This window comes from Cercospora beticola, chromosome 2, assembly GCF_033473495.1.
Source record: "Cercospora beticola chromosome 2, complete sequence".
Taxonomy (NCBI): domain Eukaryota; kingdom Fungi; phylum Ascomycota; class Dothideomycetes; order Mycosphaerellales; family Mycosphaerellaceae; genus Cercospora; species Cercospora beticola.
The window spans coordinates 1,707,788-1,720,371 of NC_088936.1; the positions used below are offsets into that span (position 1 = coordinate 1,707,788).

General features: G+C 52.8%; 6 protein-coding genes across 6 annotated transcripts; 1 reads left to right on the forward strand and 5 right to left on the reverse strand.

Moving 5' to 3' along the window:
- Window positions 1-867: 867 nt before the first annotated feature.
- Window positions 868-2,256, reverse strand: RHO25_002702 (uncharacterized protein; the record flags this gene model as incomplete). Its single annotated transcript, XM_023598258.2, has 1 exon — window positions 868-2,256. The coding sequence occupies one exon, from the start codon at window positions 2,254-2,256 to the stop codon at window positions 868-870; it is 1,389 nt and encodes a 462-aa protein (XP_023455250.1).
- Window positions 2,257-3,324: 1,068 nt separating this feature from the next.
- RHO25_002703 (uncharacterized protein) lies at window positions 3,325-3,993 on the forward strand (the record flags this gene model as incomplete). Its single annotated transcript, XM_023598259.2, has 2 exons — window positions 3,325-3,726; window positions 3,829-3,993. 2 exons carry the CDS (start codon window positions 3,325-3,327, stop codon window positions 3,991-3,993), a joined length of 567 nt encoding a protein of 188 aa, XP_023455319.1.
- A 196-nt stretch (window positions 3,994-4,189) lies between these two features.
- On the reverse strand, window positions 4,190-6,293 carry RHO25_002704 (uncharacterized protein; the record flags this gene model as incomplete). Its single annotated transcript, XM_023598260.2, has 2 exons — window positions 4,190-4,517; window positions 4,576-6,293. 2 exons carry the CDS (start codon window positions 6,291-6,293, stop codon window positions 4,190-4,192), a joined length of 2,046 nt encoding a protein of 681 aa, XP_023455320.1.
- Window positions 6,294-6,855: 562 nt separating this feature from the next.
- On the reverse strand, window positions 6,856-8,535 carry RHO25_002705 (uncharacterized protein; the record flags this gene model as incomplete). The annotated part of the gene is made up of 2 exons (XM_023598261.2): window positions 6,856-7,987; window positions 8,060-8,535. The coding sequence occupies 2 exons, from the start codon at window positions 8,533-8,535 to the stop codon at window positions 6,856-6,858; spliced, it is 1,608 nt and encodes a 535-aa protein (XP_023455317.1).
- A 210-nt stretch (window positions 8,536-8,745) lies between these two features.
- Window positions 8,746-10,194, reverse strand: RHO25_002706 (uncharacterized protein; the record flags this gene model as incomplete). The annotated part of the gene is made up of 4 exons (XM_023598262.1): window positions 8,746-8,790; window positions 8,868-9,323; window positions 9,379-10,041; window positions 10,147-10,194. The coding sequence occupies 4 exons, from the start codon at window positions 10,192-10,194 to the stop codon at window positions 8,746-8,748; spliced, it is 1,212 nt and encodes a 403-aa protein (XP_023455247.1).
- A 921-nt stretch (window positions 10,195-11,115) lies between these two features.
- On the reverse strand, window positions 11,116-12,507 carry RHO25_002707 (uncharacterized protein; the record flags this gene model as incomplete). The annotated part of the gene is made up of 1 exon (XM_023598263.2): window positions 11,116-12,507. One exon carries the CDS (start codon window positions 12,505-12,507, stop codon window positions 11,116-11,118), a length of 1,392 nt encoding a protein of 463 aa, XP_023455327.2.
- Between the last annotated feature and the right edge of the window lie 77 nt (window positions 12,508-12,584).

Genomic DNA, 12,584 nt, shown 5'->3' on the forward strand with positions numbered 1-12,584 from the left:
ATGAAATAAAAATGTCATATAGGATTCGTCGTGTCTATAGGCAATAGGCAATAGGCAACGTGTCATGGGGATCATAGGGTTTCATGAAGTTCATTTGAGTCCCGCTTCAGCTCCAGCGATCTAGCAAAGCTGATCACAGCAGCTAGAAGCTTTGCTCTGCTGCACCCTCGGCTTTCGACTCGAGATGGAAGTGTTGTGGCTGCTCTTAGCGACTGCTTGGTGCGGGGTGAGCTGAAGAGGTGGGGAGGGTCTGGATTGGATCCTGCACTAATGCGCATGTCTACCCAAGATTGAGAACGACGGCGCGTGTGGGAGATGTAGCGCGCCTTGCGTCGCATTGCATCGGTTCATGATTTGTGCGATTAGTCCTGTGGCAGGGCGGCGGGAGGTAGGCAGCTCAGCTCGGGAATAAGAACAGCACGTGGCTCTGGGAGTCAAGCCGACACTTCTGGCGCCTCTCGTTTATGTATGATGCGTCAGAGCGTCCTTTCGAAGGTGCTTCCAATATGTTCGCCAAGTAGGGTTGAGTAGCATGTGCAGTGTCGTCAATGCAATATACACATCTCGAATCCGCCATAAGCCCAGACCTGATTCGCTCTAACGTAGAGCCATCCAGCTGCGTGCAGCGATCAGTGATCACTGATCTTCGTGGCTTGCCGACCTTGCTCTGGGCCACCGTTCGGGGGCTGAGACTGTCGCTGCATCGGAGCTGAGCATCCGGCAGAACGTTGTGCAAAGCGATGCCAGCACTAACTTGCACTGTGGCTCCGCAGCATTCGCCGTAAGCTGCGCAGAATACAGTCAGAACTGCTTCGCGACCTCTGCTCATACTCATGTCTCGTTCGTCTTTCGTTGTCATGTTCCATTTCAGACTGCCGGCCACTGCGCCAAGCTGGGCTCATGCGCCATCGTAAACGATGGAATTGCGTTGTGCATTGCATGCCTACCGGCCTCATGCATTGCCGCCAAAGTGTTCATCCAATCCTCTGCACTTGTGTCCACATGCTGCTGCGGCATCCCTTGACCATGGGAGCTCACACTTTCAAAGCCTGGAGTTTGATATGCAAATTCGTCGTCCACTGAGCTATGATCATCCCCTTGCGCAAAGTCAGTCTGAGCTGTTGTCTTTGGCGGAGTGTGAATCTCAAATGGGATGAGCTGGTTCGCAAGTAGCTGGAACGAAGTGATATCATCAAAAGCCTTCGTGAACTCTTCTGAGAAGGAAAACACCCCTGTGGATCGGTTGATCTTGTACACATCTCTTGCTTCCCAAGGCCAATCGAAACGGAAACTCTCAGCAAATGCAATGGCGGAGCGGCCGGAGCAATTGGTGATTCCATTCGTGAGCAAGTGATTCCGCACCAGCGGCCAGCCGAAGTAGTCCACGACGGAGGGGTGATTCGCCGAACGCTGACCAATGGTAGGAGACATGAACGAGGCCATCTTGCGTCGTGGCTGGTTCTTGGGATTTATCTTGTGAAGCATGGTGGAGCGCATGTTCCAGAAATGTGCGAAGCGTTCGACGGGCGGTGCACGATACCACAGACCCTCATCGAAGGCGCGGAGGAAGCGCCAGACGATGTCGAGATGGTGCACGCGTTCGGCTGCATCCCAGCCCGATACCATGGCCCGGATCAGAATGTCCATGTCTTCCTCTAGCGTCGAGAGGGTGTCGGGTGTCTTCTCGATCTTCTCGATCAACTCATTCAAGCGCTGGAAGTAGGTCGTATCGTCGTTGTTCTCGCAGAATAGATTGATCCCCAGCACAACGAGATTCCGCGAAGTCTGCGTGATCTGACGCATTGGCATGGCCGGTTGTGGTTGGCGCGGCACTTCCATCTCTGTGGGCTTCACGACCTCCATCATCCACTGGTCCTCGCTCGCTGTGTCCCAATTGAGAGCGGAGAAGGCGTCTGTTGGGAAGCCATCGGTCGCGTTGGTGGTGGTGCTGCCTTCGCCCTTGACACCGCCAGCGGTGGGCGAACCGTCGTCTGACTTGGAGGCATCTTGCACGAGGGTTCGGATTTTGTGGACGAGACTTTGCAGCTTGTCGATTTCTTGGGACTGTTGCGATGCATGCTGGGCCAAGTAATTGGCTCGGCTGTCCCCACTGCTCTCCGTCAGGTCTGCGACCGTCTTCTCCAGATGGGCAATATATTGTTTCGTCTTCGCGCGGCTGGCGCGTTGTGCTTCTCGGTCGTGAGCGCGCTTGCGCTCAATGCGGCAAGAGCTGGCGGCCTCGCTGTTTCGTCGCATGGTGAAGGTGCAGTGAGTGTGCTGCGGGGAGTCGGCGGAGGTGCGAAGAGAGTCGCAAGACGAGTGTCGCCTGGAAGTGGATGCTGGTGGGCGATGGGTGGAGTGCGAGGCGTCACTGTCCCATGTGGCATGGGCAGATTCCCACACCCTCAAAACGCCCGCTCGCCTGCAATCGCGGGGGAGGACCGGGGTACAGTAGGGTAGGTAGCGTTCTGGACGCAGATCGGGATGTCGTTCGGATCAATTTCTGCTCGCGACTGCTGCACAAAGGTACACGCGTTGCTGTCTCTTTTTCACTGGAGCCTCGTCAAGAACGACGATCAGAACAACACCTCCCGTGCGGAGTCCGCGGAGGCCTCGCATTTATCCCTTCGTGTCTGCTCTGCTCAGACGATTATTTCTGCCCACCACCACAGCCCTGCTCGCCCCAGGCAGGGAAGGGTCTGCCGATGGACGGCTGGCTAACCATCTGCATGCACAAAATCGCTCGCGGCCCGGCAGGCACCCACAATGCACGCTTGCACACGACTCAAGCGAGCTCTCCTTTCGTCTGTCCCTCTCTCTTCATCAAGCTCGTCTGTCTGGCTCAGGCCACCGCCAAGCCACACGCGTCGACTTGTACTCGTCCGTTCGGCTGCTCTCGGCTATCGATATCCACCAATTCGACACTCCGACCCCAGCGCTGTCTTCGGATCGCTATATACTTAATCACTCCGACTGACCGATGCGAAGGATGCCCCTTTCGTCGCCCAGCAGCAGCTCTTGTACGATCAGCTCCAGGACGACCCCAGCTTAGGCCGCCCGTTTTAACCACCTGAAGAGCCCCCGCTCACTCAGCTCTTCCGTACGAAGCATCAATCGGGCCACATCATTCGCACGCCTCAGCCGTCTCCTTCCCATCCACACTGGGTCACCAGGTCCTGCATAACACGAGCCTAGAACCAAGACCACACGGCAAGCTCCGGGAAACATTTTACTCGAGCACGCAGCAAGGCAGAATCTCCCGCCGTGGCTGTGTAAGTGTTTACTTACTAAATACTCTTACGCACGGCACAGTCACTTTTAGCCATGGCACCTCACGACTCCAACCCCACCAGTCCCGGGCTCAGGCCATGCAAACGCTACATCACTACGCACGATAGCACCGGCAAAAGCGTCTACCACAGCACATCCCCGGAGCTCATCTCCAAGAAATCTGGTCTTACACGATCTTACTCCGTTGCTTCCGTTCCCGCTGTCTTGGGGAATGAAGTCGACGTTGCGGCGTACAAGGCCGTCGATGGTGCCGCCAGCCATCGTGCTCCAGGCATTGTACCTCCTTCTCCCGGAGCCTATCTGGCCGTCGTAGATTTGGCCCCAGGACAATCCAGTCTCATGCACCGCACCGTGTCGATTGATTACTCCATCTGTGTCATTGGGGAGATTGACCATAAACTCGATGGAGGTGAAACAGTGAGACTGTACCCAGGAGTAGGTCGCCGCTTCCTCTTTCCCTATTGATCTGTCCATTGTCTTCTTTCGGAACCAAGCATAAAGGTAAGCGCTGATTCGCAATTTTTCTTTGGCTTGTAGGACCACATCGTGCAACGTGGGACGATGCATCAGTGGATTAATCCTACAGACAGGCCAGCGAGGTTCGTGGCCTGTGTTGTGCCATGCAAGCCGTTCGACATCGCGGGCGAGCAGTTAAAGGAACAACATCTTGCCAATGACACGAAGCCCAAGTCAAAATTGTAGATAGTCCTAAGGCGAAGTTCAGGAGATGCCATGACCGCATGATTTCTTGTGACGCGTGTCGACAAGAGGTTGAGGCGCCGAACAGCGCTCAGTACGTCTCAAAACGAACAAAAAGGTGTCCAAGTCACGTAGTATACAACTTGTTCTCATCTTCTCATCTACTAATATACACGTAACAATTCTACATGCATTCGTATCATCCTGCCAACCTCCAAGCCCTCATGGGCAACGCCTGTAACCCAAGCGCTCGCGGCTTGATGTAGCCCCAGAACGTAATGATTCCGAATAGGACACACAGAATGTTTACAATATAGTACCCGTCGCGCCCAATTTGGCATACTCCGCCTCCATCTATACAACGATGCTTTTCTGCCTCAGCCACGCAGCTGAAGGACTGTGTAATAAGCTCGCCTTTGAGTTCTCCGGGATGTTTACCAGTGGAAGGTATGCAAGTAGCTTGAGTGAAAGCATCGACGGCTTTAAGGATGAAGAAGCGAGGGAATGTCCCGCCGAGGTTGGAAACACTAGAATAGGAACTCGTTAGCAAATACTCTGGTCAGAGAGGAGAAGTGAAGTACTCACGTCGCCAATAAGGTCATGTAAGTCCCTCCAATGGCTGGATCACTGATCTTGGCATGGAAAGCTGAAATTGCCACGAACATTACCGTGGACATGAACGTTGAAAAGACGTGCTCGACAATAATGACCAGCAGATAGGAAGTTGTCATCCCGCCGGTCGGGAAAAACATGACAGTCAACTGCGCAAAGACTGCTGCAACCAGCCGCCCTACGAAGGCCCAACACCAGACACGTACGGGCTGGTATTGTTCTGACCATTTGCCGGCATAGTACCCCAGTCCCATTTCAAAGGGAAAATCGATGAGAACGACGAGAGCCAGGTCTTCTTGGCTGAACCCCTTATCGATCAATTTGAGGTTCGTGACAGCGTCGTTGGCCTGAAAGCCGATCTTGGCGATCAAGTGAATGATGATGAAGGTCTGGATGTTCTTCAACTTCATAATGCCTCCCATTGTCTTGTACACGCCCCAGACGCTCTCATTCTCTTTTGTTCGTTCTTCCGTCTTCAAGACTGCAAGGCCCAACGTGACGAGCAGATAGAACCATCCAAAGAATGTTAGGTATCCGTCCAGTGTGATCAATCCAACGTCCAGAGACTGCGAACGGAACCATTTATTCGCGAAATCGGGCGAGTTCAATGCCAGGAAAACCGTGTAGCTCAAGAATTGTCCTCCTGTCAATCCAACTGTTTGCGCCGTACTCGCGTAGCTCAAATTGGATTGCGATAGCAGTGTCAATGCCCATCCGTCCACAGCAATATCCTGTGTTGCGCACATGAACACCAGACTGAACCACCAACCCGTGAAGCCCCAAATTCCGGCCCCGCCATCTGCTCCCGCGCTTTCCATCATCTGTGTCGCAGTACTCCCCAGATACAGCATGCCGAAGCCAGAGAGCGTTTGTATAGGCAAAATCCAACTTTTTCTCCTTCCCACTCGCGCGGACCAGATGGCATCGACAATGGGTGACCAGAGCAGTTTTAAGCTGTATGGATAGGAAGCGAGAGAGTAGACTCCGATTTGGCTGTAGCTCAAGTGTGACTTGAGTAGGAAGGGTATGCTGCCACCGGCGAGACCCATTGGAATGCCTTGCAGGAAGTATAACAGGACGAGGAGAAGGAAATTTCGACGGTCTTGCATGGGAAGCTCGAAGAAGCCTTTGCTCTCTCCCCCTTGTGATCCATCTGCTTTCTCATGTGGGTTATCGTCGAGGGAGAAGTTGCTCCGCCCCATCAATCGGTCGCGGGCGGACGCGCTGTCGTCGTCATCGTCGGCGTAGGATAGGGGTTCGAGATGGGCATTCTTGCGGCGTTCGAGGAATTGCCCGCCGTTCATGTCGGTGTTTGTGGTTTTACCGTTGAGCGAGGACGAATCGCTGGACTTATGGCGGAGAGACCCGCTGCGTGGGTTGGGTGATTTGGATTTTCGCGAGGGCATCGATGGAGAGTGAGCGTCAGAATCGGAAGAGTGATATTCGGCGTAGTCGTCGTCGTCCTGGGAGAGGAGTCTGGAAGATGAAGCTTCTGGGCGATGCTGACTGCTCAATGATTGCAATTCGTGGGACCCGGCTTCGAGAGATGATGAACGATGGTACTGGTGATGGTGGTGATGATGAATGGGAACAACGGGAGCGGGCAGCGCCGAGGCAGCAGCGTTGGCGATCAAGGAAAGTGGGGGGCGTTGCGATGATGATGGTGTGTTGTTGGCATGGCCGTCGTCCATGGATTACTTCCAGTGCGAAGTGGCAGCAGTCGGAGTGTCCACCAGGGTCGCCTACATTTCTGGGAGACCCCTCGGTGATCTTGACACGTTTGACACGCGAATCCACTGCATGTGATGCCCGCCGAGACCGATCGACGTGAGGCTTGTTTCTACCACTCTACAACATGTACTTGCGTTTTCGAAACGAGTTCACGCTCTCATTGCATACTACAGGAACTTCCACGCCTTGCAACACGCCCATTGTCGTCGGGTTGCAGCACGACTTCGAGAAACACGATATGGAGCTTGGTCCCTGCAATCTCTTAGCGCCCGCCATTCCCGTCCTGCCGCTGCCGCCGACTGCTCCTGCTCCTCCGACTCCAGTTGGTCTGACACCTGCTTTCTATCACCAACAAACAACTCCCGTAAAAGCAATGGCCACGAAAAGCACCAAGCCTGGCTTGAAATGGTCCGGCCAGGAAATGCACGCACAGCAGGATTCGCCTCTGTTCAAGCTGCCAGCCGAGCTTCGCGAGGTCATCTACGCCGATGTTCTCACCAACGGCGTATCGGTGCATGAGGCTTACTGGGCTTGACTCCATCGCGTCCATACGTTGTCGCAAAGAGACTTCGCCCCAGAAACCCACTCCGAGCAAGTCTTGGTCCGCCCGTCACTCGCCGGCGCCTTGATAGGTGCACTCCAATGTGGAGCCTCCAAAACACCATCTTTCCTTTCGAGCTTGTTCAGTCTCTCCTTTGCCTTTTCCACTCTCGCCATCAGATCCTTATTAAACCTCTTCAGCGCCCGATCTTCTGATTCATACCACTTCCTTTTCACCAAATCATCCGCCGCTCCAACCTCAAGCTTCGTGTACTCCGTATGAAACAGCCAATTCGCAGCAAGTCCTTGCGTGGCAAGCAATGCCGCGTCCTCCGAGAATCGCTTACAGACTTCATATGTCATCAGAAACACCAGATCATGAAATGGATCTAGCTGAAACGCGTGTAAGAACGTCTCACCCGGTGCCAGAAGTTTATTGTAGTCCAGTCCAAGATCGATCAGCGTGTCCCAATCTCTCGTCCCAATAGCAGTTTTCCCGTCATGCCCAGACCTCTGAACAGACCATAAAGACAGCAGATAGTTGTACAGAGCAGCCGTGTAAAGATCCAGCAAAGGCATGTCGTAGTCTGGTTCGATCGCACGTTCGGCTATACCTAGCAAGGCATAGACATTATCGTGCATCACACCACATTGCTGAACTGAGAAGAACGCCACAGCTTCATGGAATTTCAACAAATTTCCTTTTTGTAGGTCGTTTCCCGCACTATCCTTCCAATGCCAGAGTTGCTTGCACATGATCGAGTTCTCTGCGCTGTTGGGTAGATGCTCATAAGTAAAGAGTCCCGCTTTCCGCATTGTGGTGAGTTGGTGTGGGCGGAGCGGTCGACCGGTCGGAGGATCTAGTTCAATGGATGGGATATCGACATCTCGAATGCGTAAAGACATAATGTCTTTCCAGTGGAACGTGAGACTAATCCAGCGAATGGTAAGATTTGGAGCGAGAAGAAGTTCCTGAACGATCCAGAGGCGTGACCAGTAAGAGCTCGAAGCGGCGAGCTGCCATGCCATTTGTTGCAAGCTGTCGAGCAGATGTCGTTCTTCTGGAGCAAGGTCTTGACCCGATTGTTGCTTTTCCTTCTCAAGAAGCTGATATCTATGCGAACAGATCAAAGTCATCAGCAAAACTTCGAACTCAGCAAAAGATCGAAAAGTCAGAACTACTCACTCCCTCACATGCGCCTGAATATCACCCTGCTTCATAACCTTCGGATCATCCGTATCCTCAAAATAGATCCAAGCAATCACCTCCTCCGCAATCCGATAAATCTGTCCCATATACGTAACCTGAACAGAACGTTCCGGAATATCATCCTGATTAATACAAATCGCATCGACAAAAAACCAATCGCGTCGATTCTCGCTGGCCATTTGGACCAAGAAATCGTAGAGATTCTGCCGGACGAGGAATTCATGTCCGTTTAATGTGATGGCTTTGTTGGCTGCTGCGCGACCCCAGCAGTAGGATAGAGCAATCATGGGAGGATGTTCATGTTGGCGGTCTGGTAGGAGGGAGAAAGTGCCGAGTTCCCAGGCGAGAGAGCGTTTACCTCCTACGAAGCGGAGGAGTCGGTGTTCTTGTTTGGAGGAGTCGAGAGGAGAGTAGATTTGAGAGGAAATTTGGTAGTTAGCTGAAGGCTCCATTGTGGCGAGTCTCAATGCGAAGAGGAAGATAATGAAAGGGAACGTTGTGGTCAACGATATGAGAGAAAGTCGAGAGATCCTTCAACCGAAGGATGCTGAAGCTGAACTTGAACTTCTTTGCCGAAGCGAAGCTATACTCTTTACAGCCTCTTGCAGGTGCTCAGCCGCACACCAGTACGATGACGAGCAGTTCGTCTGTTCTCGTCAGGTCTACCATGTCAACACTGGCTTGATCGTCTTGCCAGAATGCATGTTCTTTCAACAACCATGTTAGCTCAGAGACAAGTCGACTTCGTGATCGGGCAGAAGTCCAAGGAGAGAAAACAACTTACATGTAACGCGGTCTTGAAATCCTCAGCGGGATAGAACTCCACCATCTTATCCACTGGCAATTTCCCCTCGCGATAATGCTTGATCAACTGCGGGATGAACTCTCCAGGAACGCTGTCTCCTTCGACACAACCGAGCATTTTAATTCCTCGGAAGATCACGCTCACGGGATCGACAGGCATCCGGTACTTGGGATCTATGGGTCCGGCGACTTGAACGAACGTCCCTTTGATGTCAACAGCATCGAACGCGGCTTCAATGAGAAGTGGTACTCCCGTGGTTTCGACCACAACTGACGCGCCTCGACCACCACATGCCTCTTTCAACGCGGCTGCAAGATCGGTAACATCTGTCGTGTTGAAACCATGTGTGGCGCCGAAAACTTCCTTGGCCAGATCGATTCGCGATTGTACTTTGTCGACGGCAACGATGGTTCTGCAACCAGAGATATGCGCGCCCTGAGTGCAGAATTAGCATGCATTACTGTCATTCGAAATTAATGCAAGTACGTACCATAACCGCGCTCAGCCCGACACCGCCGAGACCAGTGACTAGCACTATATCGTCTGGGCTCGCCTTGGCAAGATTAGTTATTGCTCCCACGCCCGTCTGGATACCACATCCCAGCGGCGCAAACAGTTTCAGCTCCTCCTCGTTCTGGATGAGATCGTTGGCAGGCAGAACTGTGGTCTCTTTCACAACGCTTAGTTTCGCGAAACTGGACTGTCCAAAGAACTTGCCGCCTACGCCGCCTTTCGATGCATCGGCGCCACTAGCCTGAAAAACGTCGGACTCGCCAAAGAGGTTCAAAGGAGCAAAAACATCACAGTAGGCAGGACGTTGCGCTCGGCAATTAGGGCACAGCGTGCAGGAGTCGAATGACAGTAGTACAGCATCACCAGGTTTGACCGGTTTCTTAACGCCTGGGCCTACTGCTCGCACGTAACCGGCTCCCTCGTGTCCGGGTACAATAGGGAATGTCTGGCCCTTTTCGGGAACGGTAAGGGCAAGATCTGTGTGACAGATCCCACTTGCTACCATTTCGACCAGGATTTCGCCTTCTTTGAGCGTGGACGGGACCTGAATATCTTGTATTGCCCAGTTCTCGCCGGCACGTTGTCCGTCTTGAGGTTCTGAGGCCACGATGGCACGGGATGATGTGAGTAAGTCATTCTGCTGTCGTTGCCGTGTCAGCTTTCCACGTGCTTTAGATGAGAAGCGTGAGGTGATTCGATTGAAGTGCTTCACGCTGGTTCGGAATAGCCTTCGCATGAGACGTACATTTTCAGTGGGCAAGTCGCTGGTCCGTGAGGGCCTTGGATATGCCATGTTGACTTTTGTTCGTAGTGTATGAAGTCAGTTATAAGCACAATCGTAGATCGAGATGATTGTAAGATGTTGACAGTATGGTATAGTGGCAGCTTATGGCACTTTGCCAGAGCTCACTGTGAACATTATGGGCCAATGCCCGGCCACATGGGCAGCGAGTCAATCCTAAAATTGCCGGCGGCATTGTAGAGCAACAAGCTGCATAGGAATGGTAAATCCGGTAGAAGCCAATGGCTCGTGACGGATATTGTCGTTAGTTGTGGGGCTGACGACATGCGTACCGAGGTTAGATTGCATAATTGTTATGGGTTTTCAGTGATCTCTGTTATGCATATGCATGATGCTCAGGAGAAGATGTAAGGATCCCTTGTCGGCCTCACGAATGGGCGTCTCTAAATGGGAACCGCAGGCCATGTACTACCCAGATGGAGATGGCAATGCTTCAGCAGGGCAGGACGCGTAAACAAAGCTGATGTCTTGAAGAGTCTTTCTGCTCGTGTCTCAGCACTCTGGACGCATCGGTGTCGACAATATATCTCGCATCGCTGCGCCAGTGGGAGGCGTTGTCCTCGCGAGATGGATCTGCTCACGGTGCCATCGCTAAGTCGTGCTTGCGGTCTTCGCTCAAGCAGTGATCAAAGGCTGTGCAGAGCATTTACCCTTGTGCTGGGTCTGCGGGCATTCGGATGAAGTGACTTGCGCGGGGAGACGAGTCGCTCATTCGGTGTCAAGATGGTTGTTTTGACGATGTCGTCAACAAAGGAAAGTGATATCCTGGCAATGGAGACGCGCCAAGCCGACTATACACGTAGACGTAGACTAGTCACATGTCCTCGCGTCACTGCCACACTCTCTTTGCTCCAGCATGTTTTACTTTTACATATTCTCTATCATTTCTATCGCTTTGCTCATTGCTCTTCCTCAATCGGGACGCCACCACCGGCCCAATTTGTCAACGTCGCCTTCAGCAGGTGGGCAGACCAAGCTTTCTGCATATTCGACGTAGGTCTTCTTTTGCTGCACGCTTTCGGGAACCCAGTCGAAGTCAGCAATGTACAAGGGCAAAACTTGTTCCTTGGGTAGGACATATTCCTGTCCGTTGTTTGCAACGTGACTGTGAGCATCAGGGAACAAGTTCAGCTTCTCACGGAAACCATCTGCCAAGGTAACTCGAGCAGCACGACCCAAAATGACAGCACATATCACTACCCTCTTTCGGATCTTTCCAGGTGCACGTTCTGCGGGATCGAGGAATAAGAGGTCTTCTTCGTCCCAGTTCGAGTACGTGTTTGCGAGATGCACCTCAGTTGTCACATAGATTCCAGGTCCATATGTGCTTCCCAATCTCTTTGGGATCGCGAGTCCGGTCATGGGGTTGGTGTCTCCGGGACCCAAAAGACCCCACTTGGCGATGCTATCGAGGATTGCGCTGTTGGTGCCGTGGAACGCATGTCGTGGCGTCAACATGTAGTCAATCATGCGGGCTTTCGACTTGAGCCTCAGATTGGTAGGGACACTCAACGCCAATGTAGCGATCGGCAGGTCATCTAGCTCTTCCCGCATAGAGGCAATGCGCTGCTGAAGTCGCTCCTGAAGCTTGTGAGCCCGAATGCTTGTCGCTTTGAGGAACTTCCAGCCGTATTGCTTCAGATTGGCAGCTCGGCAGATGTCCCTCGGACTGGCGACGGACTTCAACATCCTCGCTGATAATGAGCTCCTACGTGCCTGCACGTACTTGTGAAGCTCAGCATGCGGCGAGACGAGGTGCTTCTCAATCAATTGGAGCACATGAGTCGCCAGCTCTTTGGTACTGTGAGCTGTTGTCAGTTCTGGCGGTACGTCAACATTTCGCGAGATGAACATTTCACTTACAAGTCGGCACATCTTTATGCGCTTCAAGCAAGAGTCGACTTCAATGTTGAGTGTTCCGATCGGGAGCTCGAATGTTAGCTTGCCCTCTTGAAGAGAGCCAGTGTGCTGCACCACCTCGTGAGGCAAATGCTGTTCAAGCAGCAAGTCCGCTCGCTCCACCGCGTGGAAATGCAACGCATGGAATTGTCTCTTTGCCTTTTCTGGGGTAGGTGCATTCTTGGTATAGTCGGCGGATGGGCGCCTGGCATCCTGATGTGGACTTGCTTTGCCTTCGATTCGCGCTTGCTCGCCTGCGAGCCATTTGATCTGCTTCCGTATCACTGCGCTAGGAACAGCGAGGAAATGATGTTGGCGAACCATCTTGACTGTTTGGGGGATCTTTGGAGGGGAAAGACGACGGCTTGCAGATCTGCGTGATGTTTTGGCTTCTTCGATTGCCATGTTGACTGGGTTCTGCACAATGCCATTGTTGAGGGCCGCACGCACAAACACTGTCTCTCCCTCTCCCTCTCTCTTCA